This window comes from Dromiciops gliroides, chromosome 2 (genome assembly GCF_019393635.1).
Source record: "Dromiciops gliroides isolate mDroGli1 chromosome 2, mDroGli1.pri, whole genome shotgun sequence".
Lineage (NCBI taxonomy): Eukaryota > Metazoa > Chordata > Mammalia > Microbiotheria > Microbiotheriidae > Dromiciops > Dromiciops gliroides.
The window spans coordinates 217,985,688-218,009,579 of NC_057862.1; the positions used below are offsets into that span (position 1 = coordinate 217,985,688).

Here is a 23,892-nt window from a genome sequence, read left to right on the forward strand (position 1 = left end):
TTGTATAACATGACTAATGCAGAAATATGTTTCGGGGGTTTTTTTGTTGGTTTTTTTTTTAGTGAGACAATTGGGGCTAAGTGACTTGCTCAGGGTCACGCAGCTAGTAAGTGTTAAGTGTCTGAGGCCGGATTTGAACTCAGATACTCCTGACTCCAGGTCCAGTGCTCTATCCACTGTGCCATCTAGCTGCCCCCAGAAATATGTTTAATGTTATATATGAGATTACCTGCTGTCTAGGGGAGGGGGGAGGGAGAGAAGGGAGGGAGAAAAATTGGAAATTGGAAATCTTATCTAAACAAAGGTTGAAAACTTGAATAAATAAATAAATTAGGGAAAAAAATATTAGGAATGTTTCAATAAAAGCATAAAAAAAAGATGTGCCAGCACTGGATGAGAGGGCAAACAGCTAGCTAAAGAACCACCAACAGGACATGCGTGACTTGGCCAAGTCATCCCAGCACAGGGAGCAAGCCCAGGGCAGCAAGGAATCCAAGTCTCAGAAACCTCAGAGCAGAAAGCCAGTGATCAGGACCCTATACCCCAGCACAAGAAGATTGCAACAGTGGCCCCTGTGCTCCAAGAGCACAACTCAGCTTTATAAGTTTAAAAATAGGCTACAATATGAGTAAGAAACAGAAAAGGACATTTAACATTGACAGCTTCTATCGTGACAGGGAAGACCAAAACACAAACTCAGATGAGGACAATACTGGGTAGCTAGGTGGAGCAGTGGATAAAGCACCAGCCCTGGATTCAGGAGTACCGGAGTTCAAATCTGGCCTCAGACACTTGATACTTACTAGCTGTGAGATCCTGGGCAAAGTCACTTAACCCTCATTGCCCCACCAAAAAAAGAAATGTAGAAGGACAATACTGTCAAAATACCTACATATGGGCAAGAAGTGGGAAAATGAACTGCTCTCAAGACCAAAAAGCCTTGGAAGAGCTCAAAAGGGATTTTAAAAATCAAATGAGAAAGGTATAAGAAAAATGGGAAAAGAAATGAGAACTACATAAGATAATTATTAGAAGAGTCAACAGCTTGGAGAAGGAAGCACAAAAATTGACTGAAGAAAACAATTCCTTAAAAAATACAATTGGCCAAATGGAAAAGGATGTGCAAAAGCTTACTGAGGAAAATAATGCCTTAAAAATTAGGTTTGGGTAGATGGAAGCTTATGACTCCATGAGAAACCAAGAATCCATCAAGCAGAATCAAAAGAATGACAAAGTAGAAGAAAATGTGAAATACTTCATTGGAAAGATAACTGACCTGGAAAATAGATCCAGGAGAGATTATCTGAGAATTATTGGACTACCTTAAAGCCATGACCAGAAAAAGAGTCTAGACAACATATTCCAGGAAATGATCAAGGAGAAGTGCTCTGATAATGTAGAATCAGAGGATAAAATCATAATTGAAAGAATCCACCAATCACCTCCTGAAAGAGACCCCCCCTTAAAGGAAAATGCCAAGCAATATTGTTGCCAAATTCGAGAATTATCAGGTGAAGGAGAAAATACTCCAAGCAGCCAGAAAGAAACAATTTAAATATCATGGAGCCACAGTCAGGATTGCTCAGGATCTGGCAGCTTTAACATTAAAGGATCAGAAGGCTTGGAATATGATATTCTGGAAGGCAAAGGAGCTTGGATTATAACCAAGAATCAACTACCCAGCAAAACTGATCATTCTCTTTCAGGGGAAAAGGTGGATAGTCAATGAAATAGGGGACTTCTAAGGTTTCTTGAAGAAAAGATCAGAGATAAACAGAAAATTTGATCTTTAAATACCAGGCTCAAGAGAAGTATAAAAAGGTAAACAGGGGGAAAAAGTTATTCAATAAGGTTAAACTGTTTATATCCCTATGAGGGAAGATGATACTTTTAACTCTTGAGATCTGTGTCTCTATTAGGGTATAGGTATTAAATTGACTTTGATGTGATGATATAAAGAAACTTAAGGGGCAGAATAAAAGGAGAATAAGGGAAAGGGAGGAAAGGGGATGTGGAATGGGGTTAATTACATCATACGAAGAGGCACAAAAAACCTATTACAATAGAGGGAAAGAAGGAAGAAGTGAGCATTGTTTCAACCTTATTCTCATCAGATTTGGTTCAGAGACGGAATAGCATATTCACACATTTGGATAAATAGCTTACTCTTTAAGGGAGTAAAAGGATAAGGGGAAAAGGGTGGTACTAGCAGAAGGTAGGGCAGAAGCAGGGGAGGAAAGGGGAAAGAAAAGGAAGGGTGGCTGATAAAAGGGAGAGCAGATTGAGGGGGGCAGTGGTCAGGAGCAAAACACTGGTGAGGAGGAATAAGGTGAAAGAAAAAAGTATAAACAAAGGGGAAAAGAAGATGGCAGGAAATACGCAGTAATCATAACTGCATGTGAATGGGATGAACTCTCCCATAAAAAAGAAGCAGATAGCAGAGTGAATTAAAAACCAGAATCCTATAATATGTTGTTTACAAGAAACACATTTGAAGCAGATTTACATAAAAGGTTGGAGCAGAATATATTATGCTTCAGCTGAATTCAAAACAGCAGGGCTAGCAATCCTTATCTCAGACAAAGCAAAAGCAAAATTTGACCTAATTGAAAGAGGTGAGGAAGGAAACTACATCTTGCTAAAAGGTACCATAGATAACGAAGTAATATTAATAGTAAACATATATGCACCAAGTGGTATAGCATCCAAATTCTTAGAGAAGTTAAATGAGTTACAAGAGGAAATAGACAGCAAAACTATACTAGTGAGAAGTCTGAACCTTCACCTTTCAGAACTAGATAAATCTAACCACAAAATAAATAAGAAAGAAGTTAAAGAGGTAAATAGAATTTTAGAAAAGTTAGATATGATAGATGTCTGGAGAAAATTGCATGGGGATAGAAAGGATTATACCTTTTTCTCAGTGGTACATGGCACATACACAAAACTTACTTATGTATTGGGGCACAAAAACCTCACAGTCAAATATAGAAAGTCAGAAATAGTAAATGCATCCTTCTCAGATCATGACGCAATAAAAATTATATGTAATAAAGAGCCATGGAAAGATAGACTGAAAATTAATTGGAAACTAAATAACTTCATCTTAAAGAATGAGTGGGTCAAACAACAAATCATAGAAACAATCAATTACTTCATCCAAGAGAATGACAATAATGAGACAACATACCAAAACTTATGGGATGCAACCAAAGCAGTTCTTAGGGGAAATTTTATATCTCTTAATATTTATATGAATAAAATAGAGAAAGAGGAGATCAATGAATTGGGCATGCAACTAAAAAAGCCATAAAAAAGAACAAATTTAAAAGCCTCAATTAAATACTAAATTAGAAATCCTGAAAAATCAAAGGAGAGATTATGTGGTGAGTAAAACTATATGTGTTCACCCTATTACTGTCCCAAGTGTAGGGAAAATTACTTGGGGTTTATCATATATTTGTTATTTAGAAATTAGAAGCTAATACACCAGTTTGGGGGCATTAAGCATTTATTAAAGCATATTAAATATTAGTAAAGAGAGCGCACATGGCTCTGAAAGATAGGAAAGCCTAGCTAGGATCTAGGGGAGAGAGAGAAAGAGAACTGGGCCATGTGGCATGAGTCTCTGTACTAGCTTGCTGAGGGCAAGAGAAGAGCCTGTCTATACACATTGTTCAAAGCTAATTGGCTAGGGGGCAGCTAGGTGGCACAGTGGATAAGGCATTGGCCCTGGATTCAGGAGGACCTGAGTTCAAATCCAGCCTCAGACATTTTACACGTTCTAGCTGTGTGACCCTGGGCAAGTCACTTAACCCTCATTGCCCTGCAAAAAACAAACAAACAAACCCCCAAAACAAAAACAAAACAAAGCTAATTGGCTAGCATCACTCAAATCTATTGGTTCACTGGATTTGAGGGTGGTTCAGCTAAGTAGTGCTGAGGTCAGAGCCAGAGAACAAATTAATTAACAATTCCAATACTGCACAAATTATTTGGAAAAATAGGTGAAGAAGGAGTTCTACCAAATTCCATTTATGACACAAATATATTGTTGCTACCTAAACCAGGCAGAGCCAAAACAGAGAAAGAAAATTATAGACCAATTTCCCTAATGAATATCGGTGCAAAAACTTTAAATAAAACACTACCATAGAGATTACAGCAATTTATCACAAGAATCATACACTATGGGTAATTAAGATTTATGCCAGGAATTATCCCAGGACTGGTTCAGTATTAGGAAAACTATCAGCATAACTGACTATATCAATAACAAAACCCACAGAAATCATATGTTTATCTCAATATGGGAGCTAGGTGGCACCATGGATAGAGTACTTGCCCTGAAGTTGGGAGGATCTGAGTTCAAATCTGGGCTCAGACACTTGCTAATAACTGTGTGTCCCTGGGCAAGTCACTTAACCCCAATTGTCTCAAATACCTGGAGCCACATGTAGTTATCCTGATACATATCTTGCCACTGGACCCAGATGGCTCTGGAGGAGAGAGTCAGGCTGGTGACTTTGCACAGCCCTCCCTCACTTAAGTCCAATTCAGTGCAAGTCATGATGTCATGGTCCTTTTCAAGAATGATGTACAAACAACAAGAACAGAAGAGTAAAACACATCATCCTTTGACAAAATACAGCACCCATTCCTATTAAGAACATTAGAGTGGGGCAGCTAGGTGGCATAGTGGATAAAGCAATGGCCCTGGATTTAAGAGGACCTGAGTTCAAATTTGGCCTCAGACACTTGATACATACTAGCTGTGTGACCCTAGGAAAGTCACTTAACCCTCATTGCCCCCCCCCAAAAAGATTAGAGAGCATAGGAATAGATGGAGCTTACTTTAAAATTATTCATAATATTTATCTAAAACCATCAGCAAGCATTATCTAATGGAGATAAGCTAGAAGCCTTCCCAGTATAATGAGGGGTGAAGCAAGGATGCCCATTATCACCTCTCATTTAATATCATACCAGAAATGTTAGCTATAACAATAACAAGAGAAAAGAAATTCAAGGAATTAGAATAGGCAATGTGTTGACAAAAATATCACTCTTTGAACACCATACGATGTTATTCTTAGAAAATCCTAGAGAATCAACTAAAAGACTGCTTGATATTAATAACTTCAGCAAAATTGCAGGATACAATATAAACCACACAAATCATCAGCATTTCTATACATTTCCAACAAACAAAGTCCAGCAGCAACAGATAGAGAAATTCCATTTAAAATAGCTGTAGACAATATAAAATACTTGGGAGTATATCAAGTTTGCCAAGACAAACCCAGGAACTATATGAATTATAAAACACTTCTCACACAAAAGATGTCAGCTATAAACAATTGGAAGAATATTAATTGCTCATAGGTAGGCTGAGCCAATATAAGAACAATGAAAATCCTACCTAAATTAATATATTTATTTTGTGACATACCAATAAAACTATCAAAAATTAATTTATGTACCTAGAAAAAACATTAACAAAATTTATCTGGAAAAAGAAAAGCTCAAGGATATAAAGGGAATCAATGAAAAAATGCAAAATGAGGTGGCCTAGTAGTACCAGTCTCTATATTATAAAGTGGTAATCATCAAAACAATCTGGTCCTTTCTGAGAAATAGAGTGATGGATCAATGAAATAGAATAGATATGAATTACACTATAGTAAATTTGCTATAGTAATCTAGTATATGATAAACTCTAAGATTCAAGCTTTTGGAACAAAACTCATTATTTGATTAAAAAAACTGCTGGGAAAATTGTAAAGCAGTATAGATGAAACTAGGTATAGATCAACATCTCACACCTTATATTAAGATATGGTCAAAATGGGTACATGATTTACACATAAAGGGTAATACCATAAGCAAATTCAGAGATCCTGGAATAGTTTATCTGTCATATTTATGGACAGGGGAAGAATTTAGGCCCAAAGAAGATACAGAGAGCATTACAAAATATAAAATAGATAATTTTGATTATATCAAATTAAAGTTTTTGCACAAACAAAACCAATGTAACCAAAATTATAAGGAAAGCTTATAATTATAAGAAAACTAGGAAAGAGTTTTTGCAACAGGCATCAATGATAAAGGCCTCATTTCTCAAATATATAGCGAACTGAGTCAAGTTTATAAAAATACAAGTCATTCCCCAATCGATAAATGGTCAAAGGATATGAACAGGCAGTTTTCAAGCAAATAAATCAAAGCTATCTATAGTCATATGAAAAAAAATCCTCTAAATCACTACTTATCAGAGAAATGCATATTAAAATATCTCTGAGGTACCACCTCACACCTATCAGAATGGCTAATATAACAAAAAAAAAGGAAAATGTTGGGTGCTAGAAGGGATGTGGGGAAAATCGGATGCTAATCCATTGTTGGTGAAATTGTGCATGGATCTAACCATTCTGGAAAGCAATTTGGAACTATGCCCAAGGGGCTATAAAACTGTGTATACCTTTGATCCAGTATCACCATCCTAAAGACATCCTAAAAAGAGAATAAAGACCTATTTGTACAAAAATATAGCAGCTCTTTTTGTAGTGGCTAAGAATTGGAAATCAAAAGGGATGCCCACCAATTGGGAAATGACTAAACAAGCTATAGTACATGATTGTAATGGAATATTATTGTGGTTTAAGAAATGACAAGCAGGGGGGTAGCTAGGTGGCACAGTGGATAGAGTACCAGCCCTGGAGTCAGGAGGACCTGAGTTCAAATCCAGGCTTAGATACTTGACACTTAATAGCTGTGTGACCTTGGGCAAGTCACTTAACCCCAATTGCCTCACCAAAAAAAAATTTTTTTTTAAGTTAAAAAAGGGGGACAGATAGTTGGCGCAGTGGATAGAGCACCGGCCCTGGAGTCAGGAGGACCTGAGTTCAAATCTGGCCTCAGATACTTCATACTTACTAGCTGTGTGACCCTGGGCAAGTCGCTTAACCCCAGTTGCCTCACCAAAAAAAAAAAAAAAGTTAAAAAAGAAATGATAAGCAGGATGATTTCAGAAAGGCTTGGAAAGACATATTAACTAATGAATAGTGAAGTAAACTGAACCAGGAGAATGTTATGCACAGTGACAACAATATTGTTCAGTGAAGAACTGTGAATGACTTGACTATTCTCAGCAATATAATGATCCAAAACAATCCCAAAGGACAAATGTTGCAGCTTACTGTCCACCTCCAAAGAAAGAATTGATATTGATTGAACACAGACTGAAGTATGCTATTTTTCACTTTCTTTTATTTTTTCTTGTATTTGAGTCTTCTTATACAAAGTAACTAATATAGTAATGTTTTACATAATTGTAAATGTATAACTTATATCTGATTACTTATCAGCTCAGGAAGAGGGGAAGGAAGGGAGGAATTTGGAACTCAGCTCTTTCAATAAAAATGTTGGTTTATAAAATAAAGAAACTTTTAACACTAATTTATACAATATCAAACATAGTTCCAGGCACATTTTTGCTTAGTCAATAAGTGCTTTTTTTGATGGTGATGGTGTTTCTTTTTTATAGGTCTAATTTAGAAGTACCTGTGATATTAGTAGATAGTAAGATTATAGAGTTAATATTAAGTTCATCCTGTTTGCAATTAAAGATAAATGTGCATTTGTTTTGGAAATTAAAAATTCAAACCCATGTCCATTGTTTATTAGGAGAAGTGTGAACAGAGGTAGGATCAGATTTCAAAAGATTCTCTTTATTCATCACATAATTATCCACATGAAACATTGCTACTGTAATTGTGCCAAAATCACCCTTCTCTGATGTGGAAAAATTGGGGCACTAATAGGTTCTATAGAGCAATTAGAAACTATTCCCCAAAAGCCATGAAACTGTGCATACCCTTTGACCCAGCAATATACTACTACTTAGGTTTATATCCCAAAGAAATTTTTCCAAAGAGGGAAAAGGACCTATTTTTTACAAAAATACTTATAGGGTCAAAGAATTGGAAATTGAAGGGATTCCCATTAATTGGTGAACGGCTAAACAAGTTATAGTATATGATTATGATATAATACCATTGTGCAAAAGAAATGAGAAGCAGGATGCTCTCAGAAAAACCAGGGAAGACTTACAGGAACTAATGCAAAGTTAAATGAGCAGAACCAGGAGACTATCATACACAGTAACAGTAATGTTGTACAATGATGAACTGTGAATAACTTAGTTATTCTCAGCAATAAATGCTATCCACATCCAGAGAAGGAACTGATGGGGTCTGAATGCATATCAAAGCATACTTTTTTACTCTGTTTTTCTTGGGGGTTGTTCATGTGTTTTCTTTTGCAACATAGCTAACAACTATGTTTTGCATTACTTCACATATATATTCTATATCAAATTGCTTGCCTCTTCAAGGAGGGTAAAAGAGAGAAGGAGGGGGAAAGAATTTGGAACTCAAATTAAAAAAAAAACAAACAATGTTAGGGTCAGCTAGATGGCGCAGTGGATAAAGCACCGGCCCTGGATTCAGGAGTACCTGAGTTCAAATTTGACCTCAGACACTTGACACTTACTAGCTGTGTGACTGGGCAAGTCACTTAACCCTCATTGCCCTGCAAAACAAAACAAAACAAAACAAACAAACAAAAAACAATGTTAAATTTTTTTAAATGTAATTTGGGAATATTTAATGAAATAAAAATATATTGGGGGAGCAAAAAAACCACACCTCCCCTAATTATTTACATGTATTGTCAAAAACAGTACTTGTTCTTTAATAAGAACAGTACTAAGTTACATAAGAAGCATATTGTAGTATTGCCTAGCACCCAAATATTATTGTTTTGGGTTTGAATTGATCGAACAAATTGAGACTAAGAATGAAATGAGTTTATTGTCTTCATTTTAGAAAAATACTCAGTAGAGACATATTGGTCCTAATACATTAGACATACTATTTGAATTTTCCCTGATTGAACTTCATAAAAGAGAAAAAATACAATCTAAACCAAGTGAATAATAAAATCAGTGAACTTTAAAATTTTTTTCTTCAGCAAATAATGTTACATATACATAAAAGGATCCTTTGATTTTTTTTTTTTTGGTTAGCTTGAGTATTGAATCCAACAGGAATGGCCTATGAGCATGCCCCCCAAACACACACACCCCAACAAATCACCACCCAGAAGATAACCAGGTGATGAATCTTTCAAAGTTAGTTAGGTAGGCTGGCTCTCAAACAGTAGACATAAAGTCAAGGAGACTAGGTGGTCCAGTGGATAGAGCAATGGTGCTTGAGTCAGGAAGACCTGAATGTAGATCTGGCCTTATTTACTATGTGAGTTTGGGCAAGTCACTTTTGCCTCACTTTCATCATCTGTAAGATAGAGATAATAACAGCCCCTTTGTCCCAGCGCTGTGATGTGTACCATATGAGATAATAATTGTGAAGCGCTTAGGACAGTGCCTGCATATAGTAGACACTCCATAAATGTTTGCTATTATTAATTGTGTATGTGATTTGTTCATATTTATATGCTATGCCTTTGTGAGTTTTTCAGGTTTTGTTTGTACTAAAGTCTAAATAGATGTATCTGTATTTTATAGTTTGTATCAATTTGAAGCAATTAAATTCAGGTTTTGGGTAACATTCTTTTTCAGTGACATAAATGGGCCAAAGACATTAATATAAGTTTATCTGTTTTCTTTGTTCTTAGATTTCTACTCAAACATTGCCTTTTTTGTTTCCTTAATTTATATTCGTGAGGTTTTCATAGTTGCTCAATTTTCTTTTTTTTCTTTTTTTCCCTTTGCTCCTTCTGAAGGCAGGGAGTAGTCAGGTAAGTGTTGATTGGGAATGTTGTTCAGAAATTCTCTTTATTTTTCTTTTTATAAAAGTTTATAGTTTATCGTGAAAATTGCCTGTCTGCATTTTGTTTTGTGTATTGCAATTTCCTTTAACTTAAAACAGATTCTGACTGATATAAGAGAACATTTAAATGGTTGTAATTTTAAGTTGTAGGAAAAAGATTGATATATTTGAGTAAGAAAAAAGCTTGTAGTTATAATTATGTTTACAAATTGTTTGTATGAATGTGGTTGTCATAATTAGAATGGTTTGGTTTCTGATTTTTTTAAGTGAGGCAATTGGGGTTAAGTGACTTGCCCAGGGTCACAGAGCTATTAAGTGTTAAGTGTCTGAGGCCAGATTTGAACTCAGGTACTCCTGACTCCAGGGCTGGTGCTCTATCCACTGTACCACCTAGCTGCCCTCAGAATGGTTTGGTTTCTAAAAAGCCTTTTCATAAAAATTTGTTTGTTAAACTTATTTAACAAAATGCTTAATTTTCATGTATTAGAGGATCTCAAATATCAAACGGTTATCAACTAAATTTATTTGTCAGTGGATTATTCATTTCAGTAAAACTTCTTATCATTACAGTTAGCTTTATTTAATCCCTAGTCAACACAGTAGAAATTCATTTTGGACTTCATTTCATTTTACTCCAGAAGCAGCAACTAGGGCTTGAACTATATAGGAAAGATTTTACTTCACTCTAAGCAAAAACATTTTAACAAAGATGTCCAACCACAAAATGGGATGCCACCATAGTACTATTGCTGCTGCTGCTACTACTACTAATAATAATTAATAATAACTAAATTTATATAGTGCCTTAATGTTTATAAAGAACTTTACATATGTTAACTTTTGATCCTCACAACGCTGGGAGGTAGATCCTATTATCATCCCCATTTTATTTATGTAAAAACTAAGGCTGAGAGAGGTCTGGTTACTTTCCCAGAGATGTGTCTAAGGCAGGATTTGAATTCAAGTCTTCTTGACTCTTAGTTCAGCACACTGTTTACCACACCACCTAGAAGGTTCAAAATCTTCCAAAAATCTGACTCCAGCCTACCTTTCTAGCTTTATTTCACACTGTTTTCCTCCACAAACTCTATGTTCTGGATAAATTATATTGTTAGGTATTTCCTGAATTTGTTGTGCCTTCTTTTGCCTCTGCATTTCCTAGATAAACACACATACCTCACCCTAACCTCAAGTCTCACCATTGTCTAGAAAGGTTTCCCATTGCATCTCCATATGTTAAAATTTTTCTCTTTATTAAATACTCAGCTCAGATCTTGACCTATAAGTCTTTTCTTGATTTATATAGGTAGAATTGATCTTTTCCTTTCCTCATATCTTATTCTTCTTTTTGATTGATAGGCATTTCTCACATTGTAACTTACATTGTAATCAGTCATTTCTGTGCATCTCTTATCCTCTCCTAGGAGAATTGTATTATCAAGTAAACAGAATAAGCAGTTGGTCTAGAACCTGCAAAAATCTTTTGATCATTTTTTAAAAAAATGTATTATGAGGACTAACAATCATAAAGAATTGACATGTAAAGGACTTCTCCTTAGTAAGTGTTTAGGACTTTTGAGGGAGTAGTTCTAGATAAAGTGGATGTGGCAAGTGATGACTCATTAAGGGGAATTTCTTGATCATTTCAATTAAGTACAAAGAGATTGTGGCTGGGATTGTATTTTCCTGTGAGAGGGTGTCGACACCGTGGTACCTCCTAGGAATGTGTTTGATCTGGTGGAAACAGATTGCTTAGCTGGCGCTCCTGTGGGTCAGACTTGTAATGAGAAGACCTATCCTTTGTGATTGAGGGTCATTTACAGAGTAAAATTTTTTGCTCATTTAACTTTCTTTATGAGATCCTGAGCATGCAGCAAAGCTTAGAGCAGATGAGATTCTTGGTCCCATTCCCAAAGATCCACTATGATAACCTTTGAGCATAAGCTTTATTTATCCATATCTTCTGTGCATATGTAGGCACACGTGCACACACACACACACACACACACACACACTCATAGCCCAATAGGAGAAGACTCCGAATTCCAGCCTTGAAAGAACAATGGCATAATTTCTCAACCTTATAGAAACTATGGAGCAGTAATCCCAATAGCCATAAGTGGTAGAAGTTCATTAACGTTAGTTTCTTGGATAGAAGAATCAGGAAGACAACTCTGAGAGAGAGGGACAGGAGGTGGTGTTTGCCAGGTTGGTCAAACCACCATCACTACCACCCCTCAGATCATGGAGAAAGCCCAGGGCTCTGATCCTCAAAACCTTGGAAATAGAAGTGCCCACTAAGCCACGAGCTCTGATTCAACCCTGACTCCTGCAGTCATCATTGAAGAAAATAATAACTGTGGGAATGGGGCCCACTTTTTTCTCTATCACCAAGTGCAAAAAGCTACTAACCAACTACCACTGATGCCGTTCTTGGCTATGAGGAGGCTATTTCTCCTGGGGCAGGTGGAGGCTATGGTGCACTAGACAAACTATAGGCTGAAAAATTAGGCATGAAATAAGGTGGAATGTATCAGAAATAATGTAAATTTCTGAATTTAGTTTCAGTTGCAAAAATATAAATGATTGAAACATACCTGGAGAGTAGTTCATTCAGAATGGAATATGGTTGGGGTTACTTGACCACAAGCTAACAATATTATTGTGCTAGTGCAGACAGTACAATATATATAATGAAGTCTTAGTAGAAGAATTTAGTCTTGTATTCTGTGACTGTGAAAGTATATTGATGCCTTTCAATAAATTTGGGTGCTACATTTTAAGGGGCACATTGGCAAACTAGAGTACAACTCATAGAGGTTGATCGAAAATGAGTTGTTTTTGAAAGTCATGCCATAAATAGCCATTATTCTTATCTTGAAACATTAAAAAAAACTCATGTTTCTCAACAAAAGGGTTAGGGTGCATGTCTAGGTTCACATAAAGAACCCCCTTCCAACAAAGATCCAGGTTATAAAATAGTATTGATTTGGAAACTCATCAAATTAGACAAAGTTTTCCCTAATCACCCTGGTACTGAGACTAAGAGATGAGAAACAGAACTGTTTTGTAAAACTGATAAAATTACAACATTTTTGCATCATAGATTTAGACCCAGAAAGGAAACATTCCAGACCAACGAAAAGAAGTGACTTATTCAAGGTCACCCAGGTAACAGATAATAAAACAAATTAAAATCCAAGTCCAATGACTGATTTGAAAACTCTATACATAAATTGCAATATTGTGTGCTTTTGCTGGTATTTCTTAAATTCATTATTTTTCTGAATGATTTGGTCTCTCCTCCTGAACCAGTGACTAAAGAAAAAAATATATAGTTAAACTAGCTTCTTAGAACTCTGTCAGAGATGAGCCTTAATAGCCTACAAGAAGTCCTAGAAGTTCTTGTTCTGGATAGCCTTGTTTATATTCAGGTATCAAGCTAAGCACAGGAGAGAGAAAAATAAAAAGCAAGAAAAGTTCCTTGAGGAGCTTATATTCAAACAGGGAAAGATTACACATAAAGGAAAGTGATGTTCAGGGAAGAAGTATTGGTCTGGGAAGTCACATGGAAAATGGGTGAAGTGATGAGGCAGTTTTTCATTCTAGCTTAATCCATATGACCAGGTGTAAAAGTGTTCATCACTGAGTAGAGGATGTCATTCCTATACCGTCAAGGGACAGGCAGGAGGCCTGAAGTCCAAAGGAGGGTTGCTTTTCTTTGCACTAAAGGTCCTCCTCACAAGTTGGGACATTGGGCTGGCAGCAGGTAGAAGATACCTTGTGCTGATATAGATGGAAGTGGTTGCTTTTGGGGAGGAGGAAGATGCCTGGTCTGGCCCTAAACAGCTTTTCCTCAGGGAGCACACTGCACTAGAGATGGGAAAGCTCAGGGAACTAGTGCTCTGAAGTTTCAGGTATTCTCACTGTGGGGGGTGGGGGTGGGGGTGCTGGCTCTGAGGCAGCACCCGGTAGTGGTAAATTACGTGTAGAGATGGGACACGTTCTATCTAGGAGCGGTTAGTGTTATTTGATGCTTTTTCTTATGGCAAGAGGTAGAATGGGGTTGGAAGATGGTACTTAAAGCATGGCCTAGGTATAGCAGTTGGTTTGGGTCCCTCCTGTCCCCCTAATGAGGAAGGCATGATCTCAGGACATAGCACGACAGGAAGATGGCCAGGGTCTGGAGTCACAGTCAGGAAAGCACAGCCCCAGGACAAAAGTTGGAGAATTAATGTTTTGATACTTTGAAGGAGTGTGCATTTTGTTGATGTAAATTCTTCTACACAGATTACAACCATCCATATCCTCTCATCTTGAGTTGTCATCCTATTCTTGTCCAATAATTTCTCAATAGAGGATTAACCTCACGTACTAGAAATATTTCTCATGTTCTATTAGTGTCTTGATACTTCGTTTATTTTTTTTCTCACTGTATCTTCATTTCCACTCATACCTATTCCCAATAAAGACCTTAATGCCACTTGCATGCAAGTCATCATTGGTAATACTTTACCTTAATGCCCACCATACACCTTTCCATTCACATTGGAATTATTTGCAATTTTAACTCTTTTGAGATGCCAGGATTCACAGGCATATAATCACATCTCTGTGAGTATATTGGAGTTAGAGAGAGACACCGTGTAGCACAAGGATAGACTTGAAAATTCCATTTAAAGTTGAAATAACGAATAAAACAAGAATAATAAACTTATTTCACAACATGAAGCCTAGAGAGACAATGTGGTGTACTAGAAAGAATACTGAATTCAGAGTCAAAAGACCTGGGTTTGAATGCTGGCTTGGCTACTGAACACTTAGGCAGGATTAAATTACCCTACTTCTCTGGGTCTTAGTTTCTTCATTTGTAATTTGAGGGACTAACTCTCCCAGGATCCTTCCAATTCTAAATCTGTAATCCTGTATTTTCATTCTTAACCTCTCTGAAACTTTCACCAAAATTGATGGAAGAATTTAAGCCTCTTATAGCAGACATAAGCTGAAGTGAAGAGTAGGGAGAGTTTGGGGGTTACTCTTTTGTTATATATAAAATAGAAACATTTTACAAATAGCTAATATGCAAATTTGTAATCTTTTTCTTTTTTTACCTGCTGCTGAAAAGGGGTTCCAGGTAATCCTTCTCTTTTGCTATACTCATGGTTCCTCATTTTATATTTCATTATTTTTCATCTTCATCATTTGTAAGCTATCTGTGACTGAATGTACCTCACTTAACTTCAAATTTTTATGTTTTGTTTTAGGGTTAGAGTTCCACCGAAATAGCCTTCTATTCATGATTTTTTTACTATAGTGTTTAATATTTTTGCTTTTTAGTAAAATGCATTTGTAGTAACATCTTAGTATAGTATTTGGCTGGCAGACTCCTTTATGCAAACAATTCCATTTGGCAAACCATTGCTAATCTCTGGAAGAGGCTAAAATTTGAATGCTATCAAACTACAGTGGTGTGCTTTTTTCAGTGTTTAGACACACTGATAAAGCTAAATGGAGAAATTTTCATGATCTTATCTTTTAGATAAACAAAAATATAAACTATTTACATTTTTAGATGAAAGTGGTTTTCACTTTTAAAGTAAAATGATACGATTTAATTTTTTAATTGTTTTGTTGTAGGTCATTCTTTACAAAAAATTATTTAACATTAATTTTTATGTGCACAAGCCCGTCAGTTGTTGTTTGTTTATTAATGTTGGCTAAAATGATACTCCTGGAAATTTATTAAAAATAATTTTTAGAGATTTTTGAGAGAAAATAAGTCCAAAATTTATGGAGCTAATCATTTAATTTTTATTATATATAAGTTGATGTATACGTATTGGTCTTTCTTGATTTTCTCAAACAACATGTTAAGCTACTTTGTTTTAGGGGGAAAATCCCTGCATCAAATGGAAGATTATCAATATGTTTTAATTGAATTTGCTTTATCTAATTGGAATTTAGTCTGTAGAATTCTTGAGTAATGATAGGAAGGAAAAACTCACCTTTTCATAGCATTTATGTAAAATAAGCAAAGGATTTTAAATAAACTCCTATAAACTAAAAGAGGTTCATAATATAAAATATGTTTCTCTTTTATGGGAATAAGTAACTTCTGTACTATAGACCAACTGTCCCAATGAGTATTTAAAAATGGGATTCATAGCAGGTACCAGTTGTGGATGGAGAGATCCTATCCCTTGTTAACTTCTGCTTTTGACCGCCAATCTCTTTGCAAAGCAGTAAGTTTGGAAGTCTTGTTCCAGGGAAAGACCTGTTGCATGATCATCCTCCCTCAACACCCTTTATAATGTTAATTGATGTTGTACACCTTCTTCCTGTATTGTAATTTAGTTTTCTGCAATGGATTTGGATGAAAAACTTTATTAAATATTTTTAATACTGATAGCCTACTACAATACTGTCCTCAAAGTCCATGCATCAGTTCTCTATTATGTGATTTATTAGTGCTGTATGAGTTCTTAAAATAGCTCCATCTACCCAAATTTTGTGCTGTTATGTTATAACTAGAGTACAGTAAAATAAATTTTGAATACCCAGTAAATAATTTAACCCTCCTTCTCTTAGAGTCTAAATGTCCTAAATAGTGGCATGCGTAGAATTAACGAACCGACACATTTGACATATCAAATAATAGACATTTTGAAAACAACGAAGTTTTGGTTTTGATCACAGTATATTAAAATTGATTCATAAAGCAAACTGGCATTCAAGGTGTGGAGATTAAGAAGAGAGCAATCAGAAATGTATTGAAAATGTAGGAATGGAAGAAATAAAAGAGCAATTTGTTGGTTTAGTGATAGGGAGAAAAGAATTGCAGAAAAAGTTCTTTGCTACCTGTAAAGCATGAAACTATATTTAGAGAGTTTTGTTCACATTTTGAAATGTTTGAAATTAGTCATTCATTTATTAGAAAGGAATTTCTGAGGAAAGATTATATTATGGAGAAAAAACAATTTAAGATTAAAAGTACTTCCTAGTTAAAGAGGTTTCATTTATATAATTTTTTAAAGTAGGCCCATGGTCATAAAGTGAGAAAAATGAGTCTAAGAATGGCAACAATCTCTATCATAAATAAATACCCATCTCACTAGGTTATCTGTGCTTGCTGAATACTAATTTAGCTGCTACACCACAGAGTTTGTACCATTACTTTCTCAGTTCCTAGTAGTTATTCTGTTGTCATTCCTGGCTATAATTTGGCATCAGGGAAACAACATGGATTAAATAGCAACACTTACAACAACAACATGATTTCCTTTCTATACTTTTTCTGTATGTCCCTTCTTTCTATGCCCTATCAGTATGTTACAGAAAAGCAAAAGAAAAATTGATTTGAGCCAAAAATTCCCTAATTTCTACTCCCAGCTTCACCACTAGCTTATGTGAAAATGAGCAAATCACTTGACCTACTTAGATCTGTTTCTCCAGTTATAAAATTGGGGAAACCTGATTCCTATATACCTCAGAAGGATATTATGAGGATTGATTTGGTTTTAAAAACCTTTAAAATCCTTAATGATTTATGCTATACAAATTTAGTAAGTGGTCACTTTGTGATTGGTAGATTAAGAGACATTGTTAAAGTAGAGTGGTTTATATATGACTTTTTCTTACTCTTAGCTGTTTCAGACCACTAGTTTTCTATAATAACATTACAATCCAGGATATAATGGACATAATCCTATCCTCAAGGAAGTTACAGTCCTTAAACTATGGATTATAATTCCCATTTGCTTTACTTTTAGGGATAGGAGGGATAAGAATAATATACTTTAAATTATGAAAAATGTAGATATTAAAATATACTGAAAAAACTCTAAAAAATCACAACCATATATTACTATGGGTTGATAACAGTTTTAGATTACTATTTAGTGTTTGCAAGCCACTTTCCTCAAAACAATCCTCTGAGGTAAATAGTGCAAACATTATTATTTCTTTTACAGATGAGGAAACTGAGTCTCAGGTTGTGATTTGCCTATAATTTCATAGCTAGTGAGTACCAGAGCTGGAACTAATACCCAAGTCTTCTTATTGCAATCCAGTGTTCATAAAGGTTTTAATATTAAAACAGTGAGTACAGTTTAATTTAACAGTTTTCTCTTTTCAGATAATAGATTAGAAGTTTAAAAAAAAAAAAAGACAATGGGTGACAGATGGCCTTTTCTTATTCACAGTTCTCTATTTCAGACCACCAGTTAGTAGGGCATTACCACAGCCTGAAAAACTTCAGACAAATAATGTTGGCAAAAAAAAGAGACCTATCGAGGTAAGGAAAATTCCATTTTATATTAATTTTGACATGCTTTAATATTAATCAAAACTGAGCTTTTATGTTCTCTTCTTCTTAGTGTATGTGTTAACTTGTATACTTCCTTTCACTGGACAGAATCTCAAATGGGACCAAATTCTAAAGAATTTCTGTACTCCAATCTAGCATTTATATCAATGTGAAATGATAGATACATTCCTCATGAAATTACAAATGAATTACTTTTGATTTAAACTATTGGGTTTAACTTTTCAGTTGCCTGAAAGATTTAAGTACTTATATAAGGAGTAATTTGACTTAGATACATGGAATCATTTGTCATTGATAATATTAAAAAGTTTACCAATAGTAAAAAACTTAGAATACATATCAAGAATATGTTCTTTATCAGTTTTTTAAAGAAAAAAACAACTCTTTGGAAGGGGATGCCTTTTCTGTGTTCTCTGTTGCAATTTCATGTTTATTAATTACTTGCAGTATACTAAGCATTGAAAAGGATCTCTGGAAAAATATAACTTTAATTGGTAGAAAAAAATGCTATGTGCAGAAGTATGCCTAGAATTAAAGCATAAGTCTAATTTTATGATTCTGTCTTAGAAATATACACAACACAATATTTGGCTTTATGAAGTATGCTAATGTTATCCATAGAACAAAACTTTGGAAAGCATATGTTAAAAGATTTAAAATGCATAATAATTGTATCATTCTTGATAGGACCTCGTGTTGGAACTTGTTTTTGGCTATCGAGGCAGAGATTGCAGGAACAATGTTCACTATTTGAATGATGGCAATGATATAATTTACCACACTGCATCTGTTGGGATCTTATACAATGTGGCAACAGGTTGGAAAAACTGTATCCCTTTTTTTAAAAAAATAAGAGTTGCAAAAATACTGTATTTGAGTATCAGGAAAACCTCACTCAGTAATAACTCTGTAAGGTAGAGGAGGCTATTAAAATTAGTAGAATTTTTCATTATCATTAAATGTGATAATTCTTTTGAGATGACCACACTGACAATAGAAAGGGACTTCCTTATACTAGTTTTCCTAATGATATCACTGTCAAAAGGGGAGCTTTATTATGATATTAATTCAGTTATACATACTATAATACACTAAAACAGTACTTCTCTATAAACCTGTTATGGAAATATAAACAGTTGCCTAGTCATAATGAATAATTAAAAGATGTGTAGAATGAGTGTAAATTTTTGCTAGGCCAAGGTCCAACAGCCAAAAATTAAAGGAAAAGGTCAGGCTGTAAAGAAAAACAAAGGAACAATATATCTATTCTTATACTGTTTGTGATTTATTATTTGACTAAAAAATTAAGGAAAATAGCTACTAGAATGCCTATCTAGCTTTTGGGGGGAGTTATTGAGGATTAAATTAGATGATATTTGTAAAATACTTTGTAAGCCTTAAAGTATTATATCAATGCTATAATTATTCTATAATTAAATTACCTGAACCACCATTTGATGAAAGATTAAACATATTGGCAAAATATTTATTCACATACGTCTTAGCTTTCCCACTAATATTATTTGCTATGAAACAGGGAGAAAATTATTAATTCATTTCAATTCATCTGTGCAACCTCGATATATTCTAGACAGAGGTGTCAAACTCAGGACAGTGGGCCATACACATGCTCAAAACTCACCTGTGCTGCCTAAACAAGATTAAAATGTAAATAAAATTTAACATAATGTTATTTTGTGGCTTTCTATGTCAGTGTGCTGCCAGAAGGGATACATTTCTTTTTGAGTTTGACACTACTAATTTTGAATAAGCAACATTTTACTTTTCTACTTAAATATTTTCAAACTCTCATTCTTAAAATGTATTACAGTAGCAAATAGTGAATTAATATATATTCTTAATTTTAGGCTCTCAGAGTTTTTATCAGGAACATAATGATGATATTCTGTGCCTCACTGTAAATCAGCACCCCAAATTTATCAACATAGTGGCAACTGGCCAAGTAGGTATGTTTGTAATTTTTAAAAAGAAACTAACATATAAATGTAAAATGTTGGACTTATATCACATTTTATGGAAAAAATAATAAGATTAATGTATATTAGTTATATCTCTACTGTTTGGGTTTTTTGTTTGTTTGTTTGATTTTTTTGTTCGAGTTATAGCTATACCATTAAAAAGAAAGTTTTTGAGGAAAAAGCTAACCACTGTCATGGATTTGTGTCTTGGATCCTATTGATGATGCAGCTTTGTTGTCTAGATAATTCATTTATTCATTCCAAGCCTTGGGTTTCCTCATCTGTAGGTAAACTAAGTCAGGTTACAGTTTTAACTATTTAGAGGTTTCAGCATGTACTAATTTGAGAGAGGGAATTTATATATAACCAAGGTAACTGAGAAGATTCAATAAACAAAAACACCACAAAACAAAAAAGGCAGAGCAATACAATAATGAGCATCAATATTAAATAACTTCAAGTTTCCTTATAAACTGGTCCCAATGTTCACCTAAACAGTGCATTTTATCTTGAGTCCCAGATGTCCCATGTAGTTGTCTGGTCCCTGGAAAGATGTTCCCTCAGACATTCTGGAATAGGCCTTGTCCCCAGGGGAGTTCTGAAGGCGGCTTTTCATACAAGATCTGCTTCTCTGCTCTGGTTCCAAGTCATTTGCAGAGATTCCTAGGTAATTCTGCTAAAATCTGTCAGTAACAAGACTCATACTACAATTTAGTACAACCTCCTGAATTTGCTTTTCCAATAAGTAGTTCATATGATGAAAACTAACTCAAACCTTATGGATCTAAGCCTGTTAACATCAGAACTATAAGAACAACAAATTAGGAACCCATAAACCACCTGAAACTTCAGAGAATTTCAGTTTTTACATAGCATTTGCTCTTTCTGTCTTTACTCAAATCCTGTATCTGATATGGACAGTGTTATTCACAGCCTGAAGAAAGAGGGCCTGACTTAGCCCTCCCATCCCTTAATATTACCACACCAATACTTCAAAATAGGAAAAAAAGTGGAAAATTATTTAAAATCCTTTATAATTATTAATGAAATTTTACATGTAAAATCCTTAATCCAGTTCTGAGAACCTATTACTAAAGCATACTCAAAGGCAGTATTTCCCATTAGAAACATTTAGAAACCAATCAAATATATGTATATATATGTGTGTGTGTGTGTGTGTACACATATATAATATATAAACATAGATATACATATATATCCTAGTTCTTAAATTTCTAAGTCTAATCTTGTTGCTTTATCAAAGTTTACTACTCCATCAAATTAAAAAAAAAAAAAACCTTTTACATCTTTGTCTTATCCCCTATTTATATGTATGTATTTGCTTATATCATCTTGAAGGAATTTGGTACTTTAAGGACCTAATCTTAGACATGAATATAATTATTAACAAGGGAATGGCAAGCCTAAGAACTCATTTACCTAGTTGCATAGGGTATAGAATTGACCACAAATAAATATTAAAAAATTAAGATCTTTCACACCTGTATCCTATTATAGTATGCAGATGTAATCAATTAATTGGTTTAGTATTGCTTTGACAAAAACTTCTACTGTTCAGCTGCCCTGATTATAGAAATTTGTTATGATGAACAAATGAAGGAAGATATAAGAAAAATGTACAACATAAATGTAGTATATTTGTATTGTTATTAGCAATAACTACATATGTTAGATCCATGCTCCACAACATTTCATCTAAGCTATTGTCCTGAAACATGTGTTTATGCCATAACAAATACAGGTTTCCAAGTAAACACTTTATTATCTGGTAGTGAGACATTCCCAGTCAATTTTTGCACACTATGTCTAATAACATTTCTTAATTCAACTAATTCAGAAGATATTGAAGGGAAATAGAAAGTTTGAGATCCAATAATACAATGGAAATTGGAGCATTTGTCTTAAAATTATAGAATACTTCATTTCTCACATGAGCCCACTACATTCTTCAGAAGGTGATTCGCCAGGGGGTAGCTAGGTGGCACAGTGGATAGAGCACCAGCCCTGGAGTCAGGAGTACCTGAGTTCAAATCCGGCCTCAGACACTTAACACTTACTAGCTGTGTGACCCTGGGCAAGTCACTTAACCCCAATTGCCTCACTAAAAAAAAAAAAAAAAGAAGAAGAAGAAGAAGGTGATTCGCCAGAGGTTAAATAGTAAATTTCAGAACCTGAGACTAGCACATAGGTCTTGTGAGTTCTGGGCAAATGCTTTTCCACTATAAGATGTTTTTATGGTTATTGAATGTCCTAGAAAAAAAATGAAAATAACATATACCTATTTGATTGCTGTAAGCATTTTTTCCATGAACAAGTATTTAGTTTTGTTATTTGCTCCCAATCCCTTTTTCCTTGATTTATTTTGAATACACAACCTGTATAGAAGCACTCTTCTGTATGTGAGTACGTTGAATGCAAACTCCCATGGTTAAAATTAAGTTCCTTAAACAGAGATTTCTAGAAAACAAATAACTCGAGGTTAGCAGCTTTAAAATCAAGTAGAAGAATTTGAGGGGGGAATATAGAAAAGAGGGCAGAAAGGAGAGAGGGAGGAAAGGAGACAGAGACAGAGACAGAGAGATTGAGATTTAGAATAACTATTGAACCTGACAGCAATAAGTAGCCAAGAACAAGTCTTTTTTTTTTTTATTGGTGAAGTTTTGTTCATTTTCCCTTTTCTCTGAATCTTATTTTCATATTTGCTTCTTTTACTATTTTGGACCTCTTGTCTTGGTTCACATCTCTTTCTTTTTCTTAGGCATTATACAGGAATGAAAGAACACTATATCTAGAGAGGCAAAATGATCAGACATGGTCAGTCTGATCAAATTGGCCATTTGGGGGCAGATGGGATTTCATTTTAATTTCAGAGAACTCTTGGGACAAGACTCCCTCCAACAGTGCAGATCAGTGTGTAATTTATACTCTTTAAGAATTACTATGGATACTGATATATTACGCAACATTCTGTGAGTCATTCTATGAGCCAGTATGTGTCATAAGCAAGACTGAACCCAGGTTTTCCAGATTGAGACCAGTTCTTTGTCCCCGTACCACATTTTATTTCTCCAGATCAGCCATATTTGTGATTAGTATGAATCAGTTCACTATAGATTTGGCCATTTGGTCTTACCAACTATAAAAAAAATTTGCAAAAAACTAAAATAATTGGATTGTCTTTGGTTCCACTGATTATGACTCTCAGAGCTAGACCTATCTAATAGACATGACAGCTTTTATGCTTCCTTTTAAGTCTTTTGATTGTTTACCTTAATGAAGTCAAACTGATTAGCTAGAAACTTTCCCTTAGTGTGTTTCTCTTGCTTGGGCCTGTAGTTAAGATAGCATATTTTAACTTTTATATATGTCTATTCTAACCAGAAAAGAATTTTTAGTGCTGGTAAAGACAAATTTTTCTGTATTCAAAGTAATATACAAAAATACAACACTATAGTAAGTATAGAATTCCTTCTGGAGTATTCCTGAAACATCTAATTTCATGTTGGGCCTTTGTTCATACCTTCATTACTTCTCACCTGGACTATTTCAGTACCTTCCTATTTGGTCTCTTTGCCTTGTCTCTCCCCTTTCCAATCTGCCCTACACACAGCTGCCAAAATGTATTTTCTTAAAGCTCAGGTTTAAACCAAATCACTCCATTGCTCAGTAAATTCCAGTGGCTCTCTATTGATTAAATGTTATTTAATCTTTC

The 23,892-nt window shown here is 34.7% G+C and overlaps 1 protein-coding gene across 1 annotated transcript in view; it reads left to right on the forward strand.

The window, feature by feature from the left end:
- The window catches only part of EML5 (EMAP like 5), a 240,776-nt gene that overhangs the window by 170,386 nt on the left and 46,498 nt on the right, over window positions 1-23,892 (forward strand). The window contains 5 exon segments of the mRNA XM_043989871.1: window positions 9,808-9,822; window positions 14,980-14,988; window positions 18,069-18,147; window positions 18,868-18,997; window positions 20,049-20,147. Coding sequence (XP_043845806.1) covers window positions 9,808-9,822; window positions 14,980-14,988; window positions 18,069-18,147; window positions 18,868-18,997; window positions 20,049-20,147 — 332 coding nt within the window.